The sequence below is a fragment of the Ciconia boyciana genome, chromosome 9 (genome assembly GCF_034638445.1).
Source record: "Ciconia boyciana chromosome 9, ASM3463844v1, whole genome shotgun sequence".
Taxonomy (NCBI): domain Eukaryota; kingdom Metazoa; phylum Chordata; class Aves; order Ciconiiformes; family Ciconiidae; genus Ciconia; species Ciconia boyciana.
Window position 1 is genome coordinate 9885715 of NC_132942.1, and position 24525 is coordinate 9910239.

General features: G+C 40.8%; 1 protein-coding gene across 6 annotated transcripts in view; it reads right to left on the reverse strand.

Moving 5' to 3' along the window:
• EBF1 (EBF transcription factor 1) overlaps nucleotides 1-24525 on the reverse strand; it is a 285433-nt gene that overhangs the window by 102031 nt on the left and 158877 nt on the right. For all 6 annotated transcript variants that reach the window (XM_072872920.1, XM_072872919.1, XM_072872918.1 and 3 more), the window contains exon 7: nucleotides 5163-5244. In XM_072872920.1, the coding sequence (XP_072729021.1) occupies nucleotides 5163-5244 (82 nt within the window). The remainder of the gene's footprint in view (nucleotides 1-5162; nucleotides 5245-24525) is intronic.

Sequence of the window (24525 nt, forward strand, 5' to 3'; positions counted from 1 at the left end):
CATTTAATTTTCCCCCCTCAGGTTTCTGAAACTGTTGATGCAACATATTTTGAATTACTTAACAGTGTCTTCCTACCTACCTCCTGAACAGAGAGTTTGATTTACTACAAAGAGACCACAGTGGTGTGGTTCTTCGGTGTCGTTAGCAGAAGAAACTATAAAAGGAATCCCCAAGAGAAACTGTTTCCAGTCTCAGGAAATGCAGAAAAAAAAGTGGTTACTTTATGTGTCTGTCTGAAAAAAAAATGATTATTCATAGTGCACCTGTAAGAAGCAGCACACGCTTACTGCTTAATTCTTTAAATGCAAAATCTCATTAATACAGGAATACTGAACATACACTGCACTAACGAAATATTAATGCCCCTAATTATTAACAGAGAAAAAATACACCTTGAATATTGTGTGCCACAGTTACGTACTTGGATTGCTACAGAGCACTTACATACTTACAAGTTCTACTCATATTTTTTAATCTAAAAAAATACTACACTCTCCTCGTTTTGATTTTGAAATGACTGGGATATGTTCAAGTTAAAGCACATGCTAAAACTAATTTGTGGAGAAATCATAAAATTAGGGGGAGGGGAGAGCCAAGGTATATGTGGAACGGGCACTGAGGCATCCTAAAACACAGACCATAGCAAGAGGGAAAGGCACACTACAGTTTAATAAATGATTAATGAGGTGCTGACACATTAATGTAAGCACAGGGACAACCAGGCCTGCCAAATCTCAAACCTTTCCAAATTTTGTCAACAAAACACAGTTTTAATTTGGGACAGGCAAACATGGAAAATGATTTTGAGCTTTAGCTTTAGCCCTTCATAGATTTTGAATTTAAATCCTGTATCAACACCAGGGGAGACAGAGGTATGAAAGAAACACATCAGTTTACAACTTTCTTCAATTAAGTTGGCACTATCAACTGCATTAACGTATCACAGCTCTGTGTATTATTCTGCCTGCCATTAAATAGTTCGGTTTGTGAATACTTTGGAGCTTAGTTTAAAAAAAAAAATATTCAGAGACCAGGAGCCTGGAGATCAAGCTATTTATCCATGTTTAACACTCGGCCTGTTTATTTGTTATAGTACCTCACCTAATATATCAAAATTAAGCATTGCATGACTCCTCATTTTTAACCACAGCCCATTAAGCTTTGCTAACTGATTAAGACATAGCATGTTCCTTGTGCTTTTAATTTTCTCCAATGTATAGTGAGGGATCTGATATTTTTGCAATGTCCCCAACATCCAGTGGCAAAGGCAGAGAAAATCTGATTAAGATGATTTCCAGGTTTGAAGTGTGTCATTAGTGTTAAACCTGTAACTCCTGTGTTTGCTGCTCTTTGAAAGCTATGGAGAAATGGCTTGAGCAACATCTTTATTTTCATCACCACTTGGTGACCTCTTCCTACAATGTGTTGACTTCTTTATTCTGGTAACTAAAAATCACTCTCGATTTAACAAGACACTTAAAAAGGTGCCTAACTTAAAGCACATAAGTACAATACATCCAGTAATTTCACTCACATGCTCAAGGACAGGACAGGCGCTTAATTACCTTGTTGAATTAGGCCACAGCTCTCACTGCTATTTTTCAGCCTTTTTTTTTTTTTTTTTTTTTTTTGCCTTTCCCTTCTCTGGGGATGGAGCCTTGCATGTCCATATTCCATTATCTGGGATTCATGAGGCATCATCTCTGTCTCTTATGCAAATTTGCAATAAGACACAAGTGGCTTCAATTCAAACATGAGTGGCAGCGTCCCATGGAGGCAAACTAGCAGCCTAGGCTGAGGAAGAGGTTGTGGTAACAGAATCAAACAGCATGGCAATTTCTAAGTGACTTTCAAGGTTTTCATAATAAATGAATGTTTGGGGTTTTATGCAGTGACTCAGTCTGAAAAGTTTCCTCTAAATTAAAACTTGACATGTGTCAGTTTGCAAGCAGTTGTGCTAAAACAAGAACAACAAGATAACTAGGGCACCTGGGTTTCATTAATTACAATAACATACAAAACTGTTTAGGTTGTATGAATGAGTTTTTAGTGCTGAAAAAGGAAATCTGAGCAGAGTTCACCAATGATACTATCTACTTAGTATTATTATTATTACCACTAATTGGGGCACTACAGCCCATCCCACCAAGACTGATGACTTATTGTGATGAAGAATGCAAAACCAGACTGAGCATCTGCTCCATGGGGTTTCTGGAATAAAAAGGCAAGGTTGCACAAAAGTGACAATACCTGGTATCACCAAATGTTTTGTGCAATTGGGCTGATGAAACACACAGAAATTAAATAATTTTCTTAAGGACAAGAAGGGAGTCTGTAGCACAGCTGAACACTCAACTCAACTCAACTGTCTTGAATCCCTGCATAGTACTTGACTTCTCCTCTCTGACTGTCTCCTTCTGCTAATAGAAACACAACTAACACAGCCAGGGCCAGCACTGCTCCAGCACACACTTTTGCTGGCACTTGACACCACTCCAGTTGTCACATGCCTGGGCATCTCAGACATGCAGAGAAATGTATTTCCTTCCAGGCCCACAACTACTTTTATGTTAGGCTTATCACACCACCACATTTTCATGCAAAGGTCAGGATAAAACTTACTAATTCATTTCTATATGTGAGTCTGAATGAAGTTTCACACAGAAGTCGTCTGAATCAACACATACTCTGCCTCTTCCCTGTACTTTCTTAACCTCTCTCATACCATATGATAATCAGACAATTCCCTGCTGCAGGAAAAAAACCTAAAAACTGCTAAGAAAGGCATTTTCCGCAGGGCTGGTCCTTAGATAGTGCAAGACTCATGTCCCTGGCCCTTCACTGTCTCTCCCACCAAAACCATAATCTGTGTCCTAATAACTCCTAGCAACTTTTGTGGACTGAGGAATGAGACACCATGGCCAAAAGATAGACAAATCTCTGGGCAGCTTAACAGTCCAGCACAGATAGGGGAATGAAGCAAAGGAAGGGAAAGTCTCCATTTTTTTGTGTAAAAAGAGTATATTACTATTTTAAAAGTATCTGGAAATACCTTACTCTCATGGTTTTTAACAGCACTTTGACATAACTGTTAGAGACATTGTAAGTCACTGGCAATATTTCAAAGGTAGCTGATAGCAAACCCTCCACTGACTTCTCAGGGGCCCAGATTTCACTTGGTTCCTATACAACATTGTCTCAAACATCTAGGTGCATCATATCATTGAGATACTATGTGTATACTTGGTCCTTTTCACCCTAAGAAATGATAAATGAAGCCTGGACTCCGTAGAGTCTGGCTGTTTTATTTTAAGAAGTCTATTGCTAAAAGAGCAACAAGTTCAAAATTAAAAAAAAAAAAAAAAGAAAATAAATAAAAGCAGCTATTGTAAAACAATAAGCCTGGGCACTTAACAGAATGCTGCAAGCTTCAATACCATCCTGTATTATAGTACGAGTGGTTCACTTGGCTGAAAGTGATTAATTTCTTGAAAATGTTAAGGTCACACTAATTGACATGACCTGTGTAATTAAGCAGTCTCTGTTTACACACAGAAAGCTCAACTGCTGTGAAGCTGGGTTTGTATGACAGAATGTCTTTACAAGTCAAGAGATCAACAACCTTTCCTATGTCCTACCTACTCACCGACACAGGCTCCTGATTGCTGTTCTGAGAGAACACGCGAAGGCATTACCATATGAAAATCAGCCTCGAGCCTGGACGAGCACAAACCCAGCAGAGTGTACATGTTGTGAAGCAAGCTCTGACAGGCCCCAGGGGTGACCGCTCAGCCTAAATCCCTGTGCTGGTGAGAGCCTTTTTCCACTTTCTCCTTCAGTGATAATGCCCTCTCAAATCACAGGAGAAACGTGATGGAGGGAGGAGTGTGGGGTGAGAAGCCAAGGGTTCTGCCATGCTAATGCTAGCTCTTATACTGATTAATTTAATCCCTGTGGCCACATCTCCTCACTTCTGCACTTCTATGCTCAAAGGGGCAAATAACACCCTTCTGCCTTCCAGTGTTGAAATTAAGCAGTTCAATAAAAGACATTATGTTCTACATATAAGTAACATTGCCATTTACATAGCATTTAGCACTTTTATTTAAGTGTGACAATGCTGGAAAAGAAGCAAACAAGGTCCTGAGCTACTGCAGAAAGCAGCTGTCTTTTGGAGTTGTGTTCCTCCAGAGACCCATGTAGTCTATGGGACAAATCTCCTATTTCTTCCTCAGAACCCTGAGGCAAATCCCCACTGACAGACTCTATTATGTTTTCTCCCTGGGCCACATACACTCCTCCCATCAAAAGAGAAGCCCCTTTGGCTCTCTACCTAATATTTTTCTTCAGCACATACTCAGATAAAGGATTATTGGCAAAGTCAAAGGACCACATCTTCAATAAAGGGGTTGGAGCAACTACTTCTCAGCATTGCCATCACACCACTCTGCTGCCAGTACTGGGGAAGGCAAGTGCAGACCATCCTCCCAAGGGACAGTGCTGTACTTAATCCCCAAAGTAGTTGTGGACATAGGTGTAGCATAAAAAAATGTCCTTGGCCATCAGAAGCTGTGTTGATACTACAGTTCCCAAGCCCCACTGCCATATGCTGCAACAGCAGGGAAATACCAGCCCAAAACATCCCAAGAAAGATAGACCCAACGGTAGTTTTTTCCAAGTGCTGACTACAGGGATGGACCTTCATCCCATTGATGCACATTTATGAGCCTTTAATGCTGCTGAAGAACAACTGCTGAAGCGTAGTCACAAGCCTGATTTTATTAATTGCTCTTATACCCTCCTCTGCCCCTTCCAATAAACATGGTGCTCACTTAGTGTTTACATGAAGGCAAATAGTTCCCCAGACAGAACGGAATATCTCAGAGCAGGGTAGCCCCATAACCTAGTGAGGTCATTTTGATTTTTCCTTTTCATGCTTTCACTTCCCGTGGAGATGACATTATCTCCAAGAGTTCTCTTGTCCAGAGCAAGAAAACCCAACTACTTCCTGCCAGTTCTGCTGTGACAAGAAGTCCTCAGGCAATATTCTGTGACCTTATGTTTTTAGCATCTTCCAGTGAATTACTAGGTTAGTTTGGGTCAAAGTACTTCTGTCCCTAACAGCTGCTGATTTTTAAAGGAGGAAGCGTGTCCGACTGACCTGGAATCGACGCATGTCTCGAGGGTTTCCTGCATTTTTTAGGCAATTTTGGTTACATTTGAGGAAAAATTTCAAGAAGAACCTGTGGAGAAAGAGAAACGGACATTAATGCCTTATAAACAGTGTGTAGTAGTACTATGTAACATCTGCACATTTGATCCAACAAAGCCTTATTTACATTAGTATTCCCAACTCAGACAAATCACCCCACTGACCATCCAAAGAGGGAGAAGAGCTTGCATGGGCCCCAATCCAGCAAACGTGTAAGCACATCCTAAGCATGTAAGCATTAAATTAATAGATCTGTTGTGTCAGAGCCATTAAAGCTTGCAGAGTCAGTCCTTCTATCACGCTAAATGGTCAGCCTCGCTGTGCCATCCATAGCAGCAAGGAAGTAAGAGACACATATTTCAGCACAGCAAAAAGAGGACAGAAAAATGCCAGCCAAGAAAATGCCCTTATGTATAAACGGAGTTTTGTTTTACAAGTTCGCTGTCGTGTGCAAAATTTTGATTTAATACAAAAATACTGAAAATGTTCCATACAGTTGAAATCTCCCTTCCACAATTAAACCCAGTTTGTGCATAAAATTAATGCTCAAATAGTGGTTAGTGGGAGACCAAAACCCTGAGAGGAGAAGGGGGGAAGTCTTGGTTAAAAGACTGACTTCACGGAAAAATGAAATATTTTCAATGCAGTCTATTTCCTGACCATACACAGTTCACTGAAGTAGCTATATGACCCTGACATATATCTCTAAGAAAAGACATTGCATTTTACAAAGCCAAAGAAAAAAGCAAACATTTCACTGAAAATATTTCCTTCAGTGTTATGCATCAGTGGACTGTAAACTCATAAAGACAAGTCAATGAATAATAGTGGGTCTCAGATTCCAGGCTTCCTCCCTGAAAGCCAAAGTTTATCAACCTTTTGTCCAAAATAAACTACAGACTAAGGTCTACTAAAGCTCAGCCGTGCAAAATTTAATCCTACAGCAAGTTTAAAACCTGGCGCAACCAGACAGAGCAGCATTACCCTTGCAATAACCATCAGTTGACTGAGCAGAAGCTCATCTGACCTGTTTCCATATACAAAAGCGGGGCGGGGAATTGTTTGATCCTGTTTTACTTTAAATCAGAAAGTTAACTTTTGCAAGCATCCATCTTTTAGCACCCAAACTGAGTGCTAGGTCAGCAGAATTCGCACACACTGCCACCAAGAAAGGCAAAACTGCAGGGTAAACAGCTTCAGAAAATCCCTTTTTGATGAGCAGCATTCTTTGCCCTGCTCTAGTTGTGATGCTGCCCCTCAACAACGCAAGTTTTGGTGCTTATTCCTCCATGCCAAGAAAATCATAGTAGGCAAATGGCTACAAGGACAAATTGAAACGACAAGGGACTGTTGTCATTAAAGAAAAGTAAGGTAATGAGGAGGATTATAAGATGTGATGCTTGGGATTATCAAGGACTGGATCTCCTGACCCAGGAAGTCCCTTCTAGACCTGTGCTCCTAAATAAGAGCAAGCAATCAACATAAAATAAACAGCTGCCACACTTGAACAGGGGTTTGGAGACACTGTGTTTGTTTACACTAAAATAAAGAGCAGTGTAAGCCATTACGTTTTCTCATCAAGCAGGTTCTGATATTCAATAACGGGAAGTTGGTGCTATTTGTTGTACATGTGTGTGTCTTTTTAAGCCTCTAATGGCCAGCTGTGACAGGCTGACTCAGATTGTGTAGAAGGAGCTGTCAGCACAAATCTTGGCATCTCGAATCCAGACAACTGCTTGCCACCAGGCGAGGATTTGTACTCGTGCCAGAATGGATTTTGAGAGACAAGCAAATAGGGCATTAATTCCGCCAAAGAAAAACGAAAAGCGGGGAGAGTTCAGGATCTTACACTTCAGATGATGGCTTTCCTGTCAACAGCTCATCATTTAGCTCATGAGCTATGAAGGGCATGGACATCAGATCCCTCTTGCCCTAAGCTGGCCCTATCATGCGAAATGCTGGCAGGATCCGGAGACCACCCCTCCACGCAAGATTGCTTGCTGAAATAAAAAGCCCAGCCATCTGTTGGGAGGCAAAGACATCCCTGTCAGCTGGTGCCCACAACCTCAAACAGGCCCTTATGTGGCAAAACCTCTCAGAGCCACTTACTCTTTGGGGAGAAGCCGGCACTGCCCCAGGTTTGCCGGGGGATTTTTGGCAGCTTCGCCAAGCGCCAAGCCCTGCAGCTGCCCGCCCAGTCTGCCACAGCCCTGGAGTAACACCTCAGCCCCGAGCGGAGCTGGGACATGGAAAAGTTAAAAATATCTGTGCTGAAAGGCAGCATCAGCCATGCAAACATGGGAAGCACCCTCCCGGTCTGGCTTTGCACACCACGCATGAGCGCTGGGCAACGGGGGTTGGCAGGTTGACGCAAGGGCCCCAAAAGAGATGGAAAGCTCTTTGTGAAGCTCTCCAGAGAAACACTGGGCCTTCCCTTCCCTTACAAAGTCTGAGCTCAAAGGCTTGGAAAATCACTGTGAAATACAAGAGTTGGCTTTTGGGGTCTGCAAACTCTAACCCAAAGTTTCAAAGTCTAACTCCATTTGCACTGTGCTATCCCCCCCAAATTCTACAGAAGTTTCACCAAAATAAACTGCAGAAGAAATTAATCTCATCTATTAACCAAAAAGCCCCAGGCAAGCAAGCAAGCAAACAAAACTTCCTTTGAATTAAATCAACTCCGGAAAAAAAATTAACTTAAAAAAATAACAGTATTTTCAGAGGAACTTTCAAGACCCCAAGCTTACACAGCCAAGTTCACTCACTGCATTTTAAGTAAAAAGTTGCCTGTTTACAGAACACATTCTGCCAAGTGCCGTATTTTTATTCCACTGAAAGACAAAACAAACTATAGGCTGTGCTTTGTTTTGGAACACACCAGAGCTGGAGTCCCCCGGCTACGTGAAAGCATCCCACGCTCATCTAGGCAAGAGCCGAGCAGCTCCCGAGCTGGCACGGTGCGCGCCGGCTGACGGTCTCCCCCCGCTTTGGCAGGAAGGCAGATGCGAACAGATTAAGACAAGGGTAGAGTGGAGCAGTTTGATTCACAGGGTTCAGCCCAGTCTCTCGGTTCCTGCTTTAAACCGCTTGTTCAGGTGCCTTCTTCACCTTCAGTCCAGTCCTGCCAGCCTTGCTCATTAGCAACACTTCACTCTGCAAATATTTCAGATTTAGATCGACAGGACTGGTCCAGGAGAAGTGCCAACAGAGCTGAGCTCTTTGTAAGCATAAACCTCCATCCCCATTTGTTTGCATCTAACTTCTTCACAGTGGGTTATTTTTTTCAGTTCTAACTTTCTCTGCATTTGGCAGGGCTGTACAGTATTTAATACTAACCACAGAGGATATATAGCATTAATACTAACCACTGGGGTCTGAAATTCATTCCCAAGATGAAAAAAATGTGCAAAACACAGGAGCGTCAATAAAATCTTCAACTTTAACTCTTTCTCCAAACTTATGTGATTGCTGAACACCAGCTCTTCTGCCACACAAGACTCAGTCATCAGTTATACTTATTGCTACCACTGAAGATTTTTTTTTTGCATGAATCAAACAAAACATATTTGCTGACTCCCTTCCTGACTACTGGCATCCCTGGTACGAAGAGCATTTGTGCATATGGAGCGGAGAAACACAAGCCAGCTCCACGCGAGTCAGCTCAGGTCCAGAAACATGCAAACTTTTACAAAGCACTTGGATTTACTGACTTACACTGCCATTAAATCAAAGGACTCCGTGCTTCACGCCTTCATCCCAGAGACACATGGTGGGAGGGTATGGGAGTGCAGTTTTGGAGAAAACCAGTTAATTTTAGAGTACATTTAGGTGTGCTAAGATGCAGCTCAGCACAGGCTCCAAAAACTACTCAAGGAGCGAAGCTGCTGAGCAGTTAATCTGTGCCATGGCACTGTACTACTACAAATCTCTAAGTAACTGCACGGACCAATGTAGAAATACAACCTTAAGTTAAATACAAGCCTCCAGTCTGAATCAGACCCCAAATTACATTAACTTCTGCCTGGCAGACAGAAGCTCTAACAAACGGGTTATTGGCTCTTCTGGGAGTGTTCTCTCCTTTTCTCACAACTCAATAGAAAATTCCTTTCTGGAGATGAAGATTTTTTTTCTAACAAAACTGCTGCGTACCCAAAAAGATTTTGGTGTCAGCAGGACTGTGCTCTCACCATTGCCATCTACTCTCTGCTAGTGAGGGACTCTTCCCCCAGCCCAATCTGAGCTCCCTGGTTGCCCCCGCTGCCTTCCCACACTGCTACTTCTAACTCCTGACACCAGCTCCCTTCTTGCTCCTGCTCCTTCCATCCTCTGATTCTCCTCGTTCAGCTGAAGGATGTAGCGAACATGCTACCAGCTGGAGGTCACACCACTTGTATAAAATACTCCCTGCCATTCATCGCTGGCCATCTTGTCCATCACACTGCAAACCCTTTGGGTTTGTGCTATAGCCTCCCCAGCAGCATCCCGCTCTTTGTCACTGCTAACTGCCACAGTGATTTAAATTAAATAAATACACAGCAGAAATGGAAATACTAACAATAAAGATGCAAAAGGATTTTGCCCTCCTACTTTTCTTGCCACTACAAATTAATAGCCATGTTTATTAAAAATAAACGAAGAGTTAAATTAAAGAAAGCAAGCTCTGACATGATCTAGGTTGGCTGTTCTGTCACTCCCTTGAAGGAAATTTAAAGGAACTCAAACATGAAGGCTTAGCAGTAGGATTTTCTTGCCATTGCCACAATAAATACGTCTGTGGAAGGAGAAAAAAATAGTTGGAAAGAAGACCTGCTGCATTCCTGATGCTGAAGAAAAGCTTGTTTGTTCCCGATACATTGGAGAAGTTGTTCAAGAACAGTTCATCCATGTGAAAATACGACAGCTGTCATGCTGCCAAGGTCAGCCAGACCAGTGGCTATCCAGAAAGTGAGTGCTGGTTATACAACTTAAACCTGGCTAGGGCAAACAAAATTGACAAAATGCACCTTTTCTGAGGTATAAACCTTGATAGAAGAGGGCAACTTTAGACTCCTGGATGAAACACAGCAGTAAGTATTTGTGGGTTTATAAAATTAGTAAAACCAAACTACATGGGCCAGTGTGATAATTAGCAACCGTCCGTCAGATAAAAGGATTGCATGCCCATTCTGTATGACATACCAATTCAGCAGAGTACTAAATATGTGCATAAATTTAAATACACAAGCAGTACTGACGGAGACAAAGGTACTACTCACATACTGCAGTACCTCGCAGAACCAGCTCTGCTGTCAGCCTATGTCCCTTCTTTGGTTGTCCTCCCAGCAAAAGAGGATGCTGGGGATGTGATACTACAAATACAGTTGTCTCAAACAATACTGGGGATGTGATACTACAAATACGGTTGTCTCAAATAATATCTGATGGGTATTTTATTTCCGGTGAAAACGTGGCATATCAAGAAGTACTGAAGCTAATATAGGGGTGAGTCCACGGGTCACCAAGGGGCAGACAGTGCACGTGCTTCAGCCATTTCATTTGCTTCTTCAGGGTTTTCTGTGCACTTTTCACACACTTCTCTCTTCCTCGACCAGTAACTTCTACTGCACCTGCTGGTAACTAGACCTAGTTAGTACTTTACCACTAAAATATAAATATAGAGAAAATGCATTGTTTAATGGAATTTTATTTTGAACAGTAAATAAACAAAATGTAGAAATGTCCCTTTAGACATTTCAGAAGAACAAAGCTAATTTTTTTCCTTTTCAAGTTGACTCTTCTAATCAAAACTCCTATTTTACAATGGAAATTTCCCAACTTTTTAAAAATTAAGATAAAATAAAGCTTTTTTTTTTTCTTGAACAATAATTTCTTTAATTTTCCAACATTTTTAAACTTTACTTGAAGGGAGCACTTTTTTATTCCACTTTGCCAGAGAAAAATTGTCAAAATAATGGAATTTCCTACACTATAGAAAATCTGAGCTTAGCCCAGCTCTACCAATAACTGCAGAAAAAGAAGAGGGAAAAATTCCTTAACATTTAAGGTATGAAGATTCCCATTTACTAACAAGTCTATTGTTGCACTGTTTCATTTTTGGTTTTGTGGTTTTTTTTCCCTCGCAGACCTTTTCACATACAACTAACTGGTCATGTCAGGTACCCTATTCACAAAAGAAAAATTGAGACTTACACTGATATTTACCAACATGAGGCTGTGCATGGAAATCAAATATAGGCATGGGGAAAACCTCCTATTACCCACATGTTCACAGCTGGATTTTACTTGGCTCTTTAGTCAATAAACAGCAGTAGCTACCTTTTGTGGCATTTTTACAACAGGAAATTTATTCTGCAGAAGAGAAGTTAAACACCAGATACAGCCATCTAACTCTCTTCTAAACATAACCTTCTTGAGCTGTCAAACATCCTAATTAAGAAAAAAAAAATCCCAAATCTGCTCTCCCTGGATTCAGTGTTCTCACTGATTTAAAATGGAAGCAGAATCAGGCCTGTATTTTGCATTTACGGGATGCTAAACAATTCACTGGGTTAAAACCAAACCAAACCAAAACAGAAAAAAGCCAAAACCAAAAGCCTGGAAAATTATTTATTTTACTAGAAAATATATATCTTCCTCCTGAACTTCAGAAAAGGTCCAAGAAAGGCAACGTGACACAGAGAATAAGCCTCAAGCAGTCAGAGTCTATTGACTGAGATTCTTCAGGCAATGCCATAATAATAGAAACAGAATAGTCTACATTAGTTTTGTTAACTTGCTCTGACTCCTGGAGCCAGCATTGCCAGGGTTTGCTGTTATCAATACAGTAAATATTCAGCTCAGTGCAGCAAATAGCTGAGGAGGCACCCACCTAATCACCAAATCAGAAGGTAGGACTGCCCAAAACAGCCTTAAATTACTCATTGCTCGCTTCAGCAAGTGTTCCCAGTCACTTTTCCTCAGGTCTGTGTGTTCTGCACAGTGAAGCACGGCATATCAATTTTTCATCTTGCATCTTCTGGACTTCTCTAGCTCTCTGATACTGAGTTATAATGCATCACAGAGATTTAGAGTAGTTTGGGAAAGCGTGTTTGGCATATTCTCCCATGGGTGAGTTAAAATCTCAGAGAGACTGTTTTGGTTTCTTCTCCCAGACTTTTCATAAGAAAAGAAAGAGATAACAGCACCAAAAAACAACATCGCAAAACAGAATTAAAAATAGTCCAGAGGCAGGTTTGAGTGCTCAGTTTTCTGTAATTTAATTTTGCCCCCAGGTCTGACTTTTTTTTTTTTTTTCTTTAAGTAGTGAAAATCTGAATTTTTCTTATAACTCCTTACTTCTGCCCAGCTCCATTATCTAAAATTTTTATTAGATTTGAACTGCAGCTACCTTCCTATCATAAAAAAGAAGTTGGAAGGAGTTTATGCCACCTGTACACAGAGTATACACAGCGTCTTTGGTTTACGACAGCTAGATGCAAGATAACTGAACACATGCACATCCTTTATATTATATTGACACAAACAGCGTTGTGAGATAAGCAGTGGAGTGCACGCACGCCCATGCCCCACCCGCAGCTCCAGTTGTCAGCTTACACAGCACGGAAGCCTCCCAGCTCTGCCCTTCTTTGCATGCTTCAAATCACAGACTATTTACGAGCTGATGGGCCAGTGCTTTAGCTGAAATAGTGACAGACTTTTCAGCATTAGAGTGCTTTATTATCAAGTGAATACAGTCACATAACCAACAGAATTTATCCTTATTTATTTAGTAAAAAACCAATATTTGATCAATTTGTTTCAGTTTAACTACTTTTCCCTTCACTCTTTCCCCATTTCACTCCTGTTTCACCCCTCAAATACTAGGATATAAAAGTGGGTTAACTATTTTTAATTTTTACTGAAGATGCTAGACTTCAGTCACTGGGAAAAAATATAAACCAGCTCTGCGGTCTGTCATAGTTCACACAATGCCATTGAATTAGCAGCCCTCCCAGAGTCATACTTTTGCTAAAAGAACCTCTGTTCAATGTAAGTGATGACAGATAACAGCATTACTGTTATTGTAATATGATATCAGTATTCGGTTGCCTGCTACCTCAAGGTAAACTACTGTAACTTTAGCATGGTTACCAAAAAGCATCAGCAGAATCAAAGTCATAGCATGTCGGAGAGCAGTGTTAATCCAGCCATCTGAAGCTGTTTTTCTTACAGCAGGCATGGGACCCTAAAACTTGTCACCTTGAGCTGAGGGTGCTGATGACATTTTTCTTTCATCAGCTTACTGAGAAAGTTATAAAGAGTCACATGGTAAATATTTCATGTGTAGGAAACACATTTCCCACCTTTCCCTGGATCAGGCACATGTAAATCACCTGCATGTAGAACTGTGTGCAATCTGCCTGCACATACAATAATTAATGATTCCTCAAATAACCTGACACCAATAATATCCTTAAATATCCTTAACTGACGCAGCAGTGCTATCATCCGAATCTGCGAAACCCAGAGGGTCAGGCTATTTAAAGGACACGTGTGCACAGTATACCTATTGTCCATGGCCTGAGCCTCTAAAGCACTGAGAAAAGTTTCTGCACAAATAGAGGTGGAGCGCTACTCAAAACCCATCTGAACAGATGTATCCTTGAATGGTTACGCTAGGTGCAGACATTATGTTACAACGGTGTTCCCTCCCGAGGCCTGGCTCAGAACCTGCTCCGTTTTGTTCTCAAGGTTGTTTGTTTTTTCTTTTAAGTGGAAGATGCTTAATGTTAAAAAAAGCCAGGATGTCTGCTTAGACTGACATGGAAATTATTTTTGATGAGATTTACATGCAGGACTGATGGCCTGAAGAGAGAGAAATGAAAAAGAAAGACGCTGTAAGATCTCTTATTTACAATAACCCATAGTGTATGCCAATAATGAATCAGAAGCACATAAGAAATTAAGAAAGTGATTATTGAGTTCATTCATGTCCCGAAATCATTAAAAATACACAATCCGAGGAAATCCAGAGAAATGTAACAGAAACTTAGCACACATGCTGAAGTGTGCGCACGAGATGCTGACTCTGTGCAAAGTCAGGGGCTCTCAGCTGCAGCTGCTCCACTGCCTCGGGATCATCGCCAGCAAGACAGACATTGCAAGACCACAGGATTTACTGCTGGGATGACACCCCAGTGTCAGCTTTTGCATCACTAAATCCTCAGCAGAACTGCAACAGCAATGGACAACTTAGAAACACAACTGTAAATCTCCTGTTCACACAGTCCTGCTATGAAGATGAGTGGAACTTACCTCACCCGACCCATCTGAGTAATTACAGAGAAATATTTGGAAAGTGTCAATATGGTGAAAGATTGATTGCATCCCCTCCTAAGGCAACCTATGCTTCAAAAAGCAAATGAAGCGCTTGCTTCAAGTAAAGTAGCAGCAGTGAAGGACCTTATGTGGGGGAGAAAAAAACCAATAACTTAAAGTTATTAAATTATTAAAAGCTAACTTTTAATAAATTAAAAACGAAACTAAACTGGGAACCTAGTCAGAGTTGGTGACAAAGGACAATCTGACAGAGATTCTGCTGGGACATGTGATTTTACTTTTTGTAATAACCTTTTTTGGTTCTCTTGGGAAAAAAAAACCCAACAACTAAAAGGAGTCTTTTAAAGAAACTAGTAAGGGTGAGTCTAAAATTAGCTGCCCAGAAAAAAAATATATATGCAAATGTATATTTGTATTCATACAAGAAAAGATCAAGCACAAAAACGCTGTGGAAGAAAGTCAAGCACTGCCTTCGGCTCCTGCCCACAAGCTGGACATTCCATCCAGGGGTTCCCATTGTTTCATGATATTTAAGAGAATAAAGCCCTTGCTTCCTTTGCAGCAGGGAGCTCTGGCAATGAGGACGGGATCCGGAGTATAGTTGCTATTTTGAGTGCTGGAAGGAAGCAAAGAGCTGTTTTGTGGAAAGGTGGAGGCACTTTGTTTGAGCTGTGCATGCAGTGGTTCAACAAGAGAAGATATTCCAGGGGTGTTTGAAGGGGACCCTGAACTGGCTCTAGGTATAAAATGCTGCAGAATTTTGTGTGTGTGTATGGGCAAGCAACCCAGACACTGTAAAATTCATTGTAGTCACCACAGAAGGGGAAGACTGAAAGAGAAAGGGGAAAAGAGAGTTTTTGATGTGATGGTGAAGAGGATCATGCTGTATGTAATGCTGGAGATGTCATCAATAAATATTGCATGTGTGCGCTACCTTTAACATGACATTGAAAGAGCTTAATTAATCTTAGAAATAATGACCTCTGCAGCAGACATGTAAAATCAAATCCTATCTGCTTATATCACAAGTTTTGGATTAAGTATTTCAGAGCTTTCCTTAAAGCAATGGGCCTTCAATATGTAGGAAAAATACTTTTGCTGATGCCCTCTTCTGTGTTAGAGAAATGTGGAAAAGGCATTATAGTCTGTAGCTACAACGTTAGCTTTGCACCCATCTGGAAAGGTGATGCAGCTAACGAGTATTTTCTTCTGCCCTTGAAGCCACCATCCAGTGAGGGTACCCAAGCCAAAGGACAAAACCAAATGTCCCAAAACGGGAGTAGAACTCAGATCAGGATGCTGGTGACAAGTTATAACTGGAGTGAGGTAAGGACATGAGTTGGCTGTAATAAGACATATTATGCTCATGCCACTGTGTACTTTGTTGGTTGGAATTATGAGAAACAGCATATTTAGCATAGAGTTCAAGGGACCAAAGACATTTTAAGGACAGAGGCACAGCATTAGATACCCCACATAAGGGAGCAGGGAACAATGTGCATTATCATCTTTGGAAAGAAGGTGACCTCTGTTAGCAGCTACAGACATCTTCCATGGGTGTTAAAACAGGCAAGAGCTGGGATCTCTCCTGTATTTCTGGATGTCTGGCCATGCCACCGAGATGCCTTTCTGTGTGAAGGGAGGGATGATACCTGTGATCAATAGGATTCATATCCACAAAACACAAAACATGAGGGTTTACAAAGTCCTATATAAGTACTGCATAATTATTATTTTTCTGTATCCCTGTAGGGGAGTGAGGACAGCATCAGCGACGGAAAAAAGGTTTACAATGAGCAGTTAAGTAGCCTTGCCAGACGGTCAGGGCAGAAAGGTTCAAGTTCTTGTTCATCTATATCATACCAATGAAAGTCACAATTAATTCAACGGACTAGGAAGTGCTTGCAACTTAACGACCTTTTACTCTTTAACTCTATTTTATGTTCTATTGTTCTTCTTTTGAGAACAATTGTGCTGGCAACTGGCAAAGAGTAAAGAGGATCAGCAAAAACTTAAAAGTTGCCTCCCCCTAGCACCTCCCTGGAAAAAAAAAAAATTCCTCTTTTAAACATAACTAACAAATCTCACCCAAAATCTTTCTAACTAGGCAGTAGCTTAAAATCATCAAGAACTCTACATCAGTACTGAATATTGATCATTCTTTTTTCACTCAGTTCTGTAGCTCTGATAAAGTTCCACTAAAGACCTAATTGTATAATAAACTTAAATGTTGAAATACGTTACCCTTTCTATAATACACACTTATCATTAATGAAAAGGCTGAAATCCTGTAAGATGATTGGTTAAACAATGTGAACCTAGATGACAAGATCAGGGTCTGATCTTAGAGATATTAATATAAACCTAGAGAAAACGTGAATTTTCATCTTCTCTACTCAGTTGAGACTCCAGGCCGAGAGTTAACTACAGGAAATAAAAACACAGCCATACGCCCAAAGGCTTGATGAACCTCATTTGCTGAGCATACAATATCAAGTTTTAAATCCCTGCTTAATCTCCAAATAAAAATTAGGAAGGACTTTGAAGAAATACTGTGCAGCGCCAATGACAAACTTTTCAGCAGACGCATGTTAGACAACATGCTAAAATACCCTCACATCAACTTGTCAACAATAACCACCAACTAACAGACAACGCTGACAAAATAATACTCAGGGATTGATTCAAAATTAAGAGGAAAATACAGTTAAACGTACATTATCTAAACAAGTTGTATGTGACTTTGTTGTCTATTAAATGATATAACATTACTCCAAGTTCAGAAGTATAAATCATTCTGATTACAACTGAATGACCAAGTTTCTACCCTCAAAGTTTTCTTCCACCATGCAGAATAACTATGGCAAGTGCAAAATGATTGCACTGTTCCTGTCCCTGCAATGAAGCTTTTCTGCCATCCTGGAGCTGCAGCATTACCTATCTACAGCCACATTTAGCCTTGGCACCTTCAGAGTCCGCCACCAACTTTTTGCACAGAGTAAGTTCATGGATATAAAGAGGCAGGTTTGGCTCACTGTATTTAGCAGAGCATGAAGACCCCTTCATCTAAAAGATTCCTGACGCTCAGTACAAGCAGCTAGCTGGAACTAGCAAGGACACTGAGGAGAAAACTTTCATCCTTGCAGTAAGTATCTTGGGACTTGTTATGACTACAGGTGGCCAGACACTTGACTTTGTGTCTCTCCTGAAAGACAGCACCTCCAGCAACGCAGTAGTCCCTAGTGTGACACCTCTTCAGTAGTATCTAAAAGGGAAGCGTACCTCCTACTGAGTCACCAAACACTGCTTCCCACAGTAGCAAGGCTTTTCCTTAGATGACTCTTCTTTTAAGACAAAAATTGCCAGTCTAGTGATGCAGTGCCAATAACTCCGTGTGCTTTGCTTTTGTATATTCTGAAGGTTGCTTTTAAAAAAATGGGTTCCATTACACAACAGGTTACAGCCAAGTGACGTGTCACAAGTTTTGAACTGATACAATTTTTTTGCAACTGGAGATGGTCTTCTTGATCTCCATCCAGTCATTTAGAAGGCACATTCTAGTGTTCACCTACATGCCCCTTTTAAAGCAAGAGACTAATACAGTCTGCATTCCTTGGTAACAGTTTTAGGTTATTTTTTAAATTCCACTTCTAAAGATCATGAAACAATGAAACAAAATATAATTTTTTTTTCTTTAATCAGAGGAATCTTTGTAACAAATTGTAGGCAATAATGTATTTGAGATACAGAAACCAAGAATGAAAGTGGAGCTGGCAGAACACGGACAGAAATGTCTTGCCTCCATCCCATAGAGAATCATGCTTTTAAGATGTCCAGGCAGAAAATTTTCTGGAATTTTAAATATGTTAATAGTTCAAAGTACTGATGACTCCAAGCCAAAACCCCAAATTGGAAAGTTCCTGAGCTCTGGGCAACATTCAGTCTACAGTTGTAAAAGAGTGAAACAGAAATTCAGATGGAAACACGCACACCTTTTGTGAAGTTCTAATCTGAGGTTGGCACCTGACCAGAAATAACAATTTCAGACCCCATCTTGGAGACCTGACTTCAGGTCCAAGAAGTCTCTAGAATAAAATGGAAATGTCTTCCTGAAATGTGAGAGAGGCTGGTTTCTCTCTTGTTGCACTGTCTTTTTCGAAACTATCTCCACCCATTACTTCTTAAAGGACATTGGCAAATGGCACCCCTTAGGCTGTATAAATCTCTGCAGAAAGAACAGCATAATTTTTCTCCCATCACAAACCTTCCAGTCTAATATTTGACAGCCTAGATCAGGTGCTGTCCAAACATTTATTAAAACATTTTAAATGATGAATATATCCAATTATTACTATTAATGCAGCTAATACTGACTAATGAGGGGGAAACATACTAGCTTGTGTCCCGCAATTCATTACCCCTGCCTTGTCAACAATTCAAAGCCCAAAACCTAATCATCCATACCGGGCCCTGTTATATTTCACACGTCACATTTAATAAGTCACTCAGTGCCTATAAATTAATGTAACATGTCGGCGTTTATGAGTGCGGCTTTGTCGCTGTTAACAAATGATGTGCTGGCCTGGTCTGCTGCAGCTCGGCAGTGACGAATGACGGAGGATGATTTCTCTCCAAACTATAACCTACACACTGGGGACCAGAGCAACACATACATACACGTATACACATGGGCACATGTGTGCGCACACATGTACACACATACTGTGTATGGAAATGGTATATAATACAAAGAATGTACACCTGCATATGCTTTTATAGGTATATTTCATACATTTTGATGCAGAATATTTTTCAGTCTGGTCGTTATATTTTATCAACATATATCATACCTATTCATACATGCATATATATGCACACTAGACACCATACAGTATTATAGGAATGTATATACAACTCTTCAGCAAGTCTAACCAAAAACACATCTACTGTGTGTATCATGTTACAATTTCACTCGCACTAGTTTAATCCAACCAAGTTTATAGAACGATACTACATACAGGTGGGGCCAAGCCAGATTTACAATTAGTCTGAACAGCTGTAATATTTCCATGCTTAGTGCTTCCATAGCCAACCACAGCCTGAAACAGAAATGAAACACCATAGACTTGTATTGCAAAATGTGATGCTAAACTGCAGATGACTGGCACGGCACCAATAGTTTCTTTTCTTTTTCTTGAGCAAAACTGATTTTTTTTAAACACTATGAATAATACATAGCTTAAGAACTTAAAGGTACACAGTACATGAAGAAAAAATGTACATGTGATACACATGTACTTTTTAACATGCTTCTTCCTATTTGCCTGCAAGAAGTGTAAGCATTGGAAAGTAACAGGGAAAATGTCGGCATCTTTTTGGTTACTTTGGTTACAGCTGTGGCAGGTTTGGGATTGATGAAAGACATCTGGATCTACATACGGCTGCATTAAGTACTATATGCAGTAATAAAACTGCATGTTGCAAATGCACGCTGTGGCCAGGAGGGAAGTTGTCACCAGAAGCAGTTTTTATAGAGCTCAACTGGTTTGTCAGCAGCAGAGGAAGAAAACAGATAAGGAAAGGACCTCTGAGAGCTGAGCTCCTAGCCCCTAGGAAAGCTGAATCTTACCAAATCACAGACCAGGACCCCAGTTTTGGCTTTGTAACAAAGCTTTCCCAATGGTAATGCCAGTTTTACCCTTCTGTTCTCTTTTGCATCAATTATGTATCCTGTGTTACAGCAACAGATTCCTTATGAAACAAAACATACTCGAATACATGGAATAATTTGAAATGTTTGAGATGTGAATGCATTGGTGATGAGCCCACAGCCAGTCTGGGAGTGATAGATCTGACTGTGAACTTTCTGGGTACTTTTTTTGCCTCTGTTGGGAAAGGACAGTCTGTAAAAAAGAAACTTTTGTGGGAAAGAGTCATGTCTGAGGGTCTGCCAGTATGAAAAAAATGTTCAGAGAAAAACCTCCAGTGTGTCAAAACATCATCTTCAGATAGTTTATAAATGAAAAGCATCCTTTCCCGGTAAAATACAAATCGTGCTTGCAAATTTTGACTAAAGTAAAAAAAAAAAAAAAAGTTAGAAATACATGTAAAAGGTCGACATGGAAATTATAGCATTTTTACTCACAAATTTCCCTTTTTTCTTGGACCATTGACTCACAAATAGCATAGTGATTTTGGTTGTGGTTTGTTTGGGTTTTTTTTATTCTGGTTTCAAACCAGAAAACTCTTGAAAGGCCTCCGGACCTGGAGAAAGGTTTCCTGCATAGGTCTAGCAAAAACTCCACAGACGTTTGCCCTGTGACCCCTTGGGGCTCAAGTCACCAAAGCTAAGCCTGTCCCTTGAGGGAGCATCACACTTTAGCAACACTGCGACATGGGAATCCCTGCAGAGCTACATTGCACTGGATTTGGGACAAGTCACAGGTACTGAGATTTATATTCACCTCTTAGGAACAAACAGCAAAGAATACACAGAGTGTTGCTGACACCACTAAGATCCCCTCTGCCAGCCCAGGCTGGGAGACCTTCCCAAGCTTTCCACCCAGGCAGCGCAGACAGAGATGGGCTTCTCCAGAGGCCAGTTTTGGGCAGGAGCCCAGCCCCAGTGCTCCGAATTGTCTTTGGAAAAAGTTTGTCTTTCCATAGCCTCCGTGGAGGGTGGCCAGCTTCCCGATTTGGGCTTTTCCACTGTGCTCCAGGGCTAAGTTGTGCAAATACCCCCTTGAAAGATGCTTCTTACAGAATGGGAAATTTTAACCTTTCTATAAATACTGTCTCAGAAATGTATATATTTAAACAGTGTTCAAAACACTTCAGGATTCAACCACTGACAAAGGTTTGCTCTTTGCTTAATGTCAGCGGCCATGACTCAGTGCTTCCATGTCCTATTGAAGCAGCAATACTGAACAACAGTGCAGCAAAAAGTCATACTTATTTTCCAGAATCAATCCACCCTGGAAGGGCCATCCAATGGTTAAGTACTAGAGCAGAACACAGAAGACCTAGATTCGTATCTCTGCTTGGCATACTTTGTAAGCTGCCAAGCTGCTAAAGATGCAATTAAGCCCTCTTGAAAGTCCTACTGCACATTTTACTGCATCTTTAGAAGTCAAAACACCTTTAAAATCTAGCTTTAAATCTCTCTGTGTCTTCTTTTCCCATCTTTAAAATAGGGATCATGACACTTCCCTAGCACACAGGTACTATAAGGATAGATAAAGACAAAGACACTTTCTAAAAGGTGTCACATATATCTAGGACTGTCTCATGTATTGTTGGCATAAAAAAAATCTTAGATATTTTTAAAGACTTCTGATATGTAAAGGGGGAAATGATGTAGGAATTCATAGACTTTTTTTTTAAATGTCTCTAAGAAAATTATTCAGTACAGTCAGTATTGGTGAAAGAAGCACATTTACCAATTTGTTTTTCTAGGTCGTGTACGGGTTTTTTTGGTACTTCATACCTTTGGACAAATAGATACGGTAAAATTTTGTTGAAAGGCTTGAGCGTTGCTGCTCCTGCACTCTACGTAATTGGGCATTAGCCCGTGCTGAAGGAAACTGTTTCGGAGTACAGTCTGAGGTCAGCCACGGCGCAGCAGCGTGCGGTGCGTAACAGCAAAGGCTAGTTGACCAATTAAAACTAAGTGATGCCTTGGTGTCCCAGCAGCCTGCCATTTGCACAATGTTAAAGGTTATAAAGACCCTGAAAACCCAGGACCACGTTCCAGCCAAGCAATACAGAGACCTCTTACCAGAGAAAATACGGAAGGGGGGAAAAACAAGACCCCCAAGATATTAAATATTTTAACAATTTCACTAAAGAAAATTTATTTGGGAATTGGCTACTAAAATGTGTGTTATTTTCCCTAAAAGCCATATGGTATTTCCAGCACCTAACTCAGAAATTATACGGTGCAAAGCCTCCCTCCAAGTAACTCTGTGACAACACCTAGGCAAGCGGAAGCTGAAACCATTATTCCTGACCAAAAAAAATTGTTTGAGCAGCTCAGCTGTACAGCACCCCCCATCACTTCTTTTTTAATCCCATTCTCCTCAGTGTCCTGTCATTCATTTACCATCTCTAGCCCTTTCAGTCATAAATTTTGTGGGGCAATACTATATTATTTGTACAGAAATCTGACCTACTGGAGCCCTCCAGGTACTACTGCAAAATACACAATACAGAAGAACAAACTTAATCTTTTTTTTTTTCCTTACATACGCATTAAGCTCTAAATAGGCAGGAAGAAAAGCAAAAAGTGAGCTGAGTGGCTAACAGGAAAGCATAGTAACGTATGCATGCCACAGCAGTCACACTTAGCTCTGAAAACTTAGAAAACTCCATGAGAAAGGTGGAGACTTTGCAATAAAGCTACCACACTGGCACTGCTGGAGAAAGCTTTTAAAAAAAGGAAAAAAGTAGAATTACCCTGTTGCAAGGGATTCATGGAATCTCTGAAATCCTGAAGAAAATAAGAGAAATCTGCATAACAATAACATTGTTTCCTTCTCTGAGGGACCCACAGGGCTCACAAAATCATACAGAAAAAAACACAGCTCTTTTCAATTCAGCCCATTGTATAGAACGGTGAATGTCGCAAGGTTTATTTTATAATGATTTATTATCAAGAAAAATAAGGGCTTGGGCAGAGACATATTTCCTCAAGAATTTATTGTTCACCAAAATGGTTTGTTTTGCAGAAACATTTCTTTTTGCTCTATTTTTTTCTGGCAGTTCCTTTTGGCTTCATCCTAGAGCTGCCTTCATCACACTTTGCTTTGCTTTGAGAGAGGTAGATTTTAAATCTTCATCTCTTCTGCTACCTGCTGCTCTCAGACTTCCCCTGAACAGGGCTGCTGCATTCGTAATCACTGCTAAGCCACCACCTTTTCCTCTGCACCATACCTGTCTGGCTCCTCCCTTCTGAAACATCAGAGATCACCCAGGCCTCTGGAGAGCCAAGAAGGGAGCCAAAGCACTGCCCATACAAGACTCAGTCCACTGCCACCAGAGACAGAGGCACATGCCTGAATCCCACAGTGAGCATCTCCTTTGCTGAGCTATGCTAGCAAAATCACTGCTGGGGAACACCCAAGTGGTCCAGGAGGACATGAACAGCCCAAGCCCATCAGCTGGAGCAGAGGCTGGTGCTGGTGTTTGGGAACTGACTCCCTGAGGGAGACAGGCGAGCAGAAACTCAGCTGGAGGAACATCCTTCCTAATCCCTGTGCGAGCAACAAAACACGCTGCACTGAAATGAAGGGCTTTAACCAGCTCTCCTTACCACCTGCCTGCATGAACTAGCATCTCTACCAAAACTCTGGCTAGGTGTGTTTTGCATGACCCTGTGCTATTTCAGTGCCACCACAGACTTCAGCAGTCTGCCTTTCCTATGTGTTCCTGTTGCACTTCCTTATTATAACAGAGGGACAACTTACATTCTTTATGTACGTAGTCCCTATAGCCACCATGCCAGTTAAGGAAATGTCAATATCCTCTTTTCATAGGGGAGGAAAATAAGTGACTTCACAAGGCCATGTAAAAGTTTTTGGGAAAAGAAGGGAAGGTATTCCAGTGCTTAGACTAGTACTCTGGCTCTGCTAGTGACTGAATTTCTACTCCAGTAATTATTTCTTGTAATTAGAAAAGCAGAATGGATAAAAAATTAAAATAAAGTCTACCTCAGCTGCATTTTCCACCTAGAACTAGCACTTGGTTCAGAAAGTAGATAAACCAAAAACTGAGCAGGGGAAGAAAACTCAAAGTGCATTGTATGTCCAAGCTAAACTGATGCAATTCCACACATTCAGTAAAAAAATAAAATCAGAAGTAGGTCAGAAAAGCTGACAGAATTAATCACAGAAAAGATGAATAGGAAATTTGATGGAAATAAGATCATTTTTCATGATGAATTCATAGTCAGTGTTTAATTGAGTACAATGAACTTGAAAATGCACTTGGTGAATGT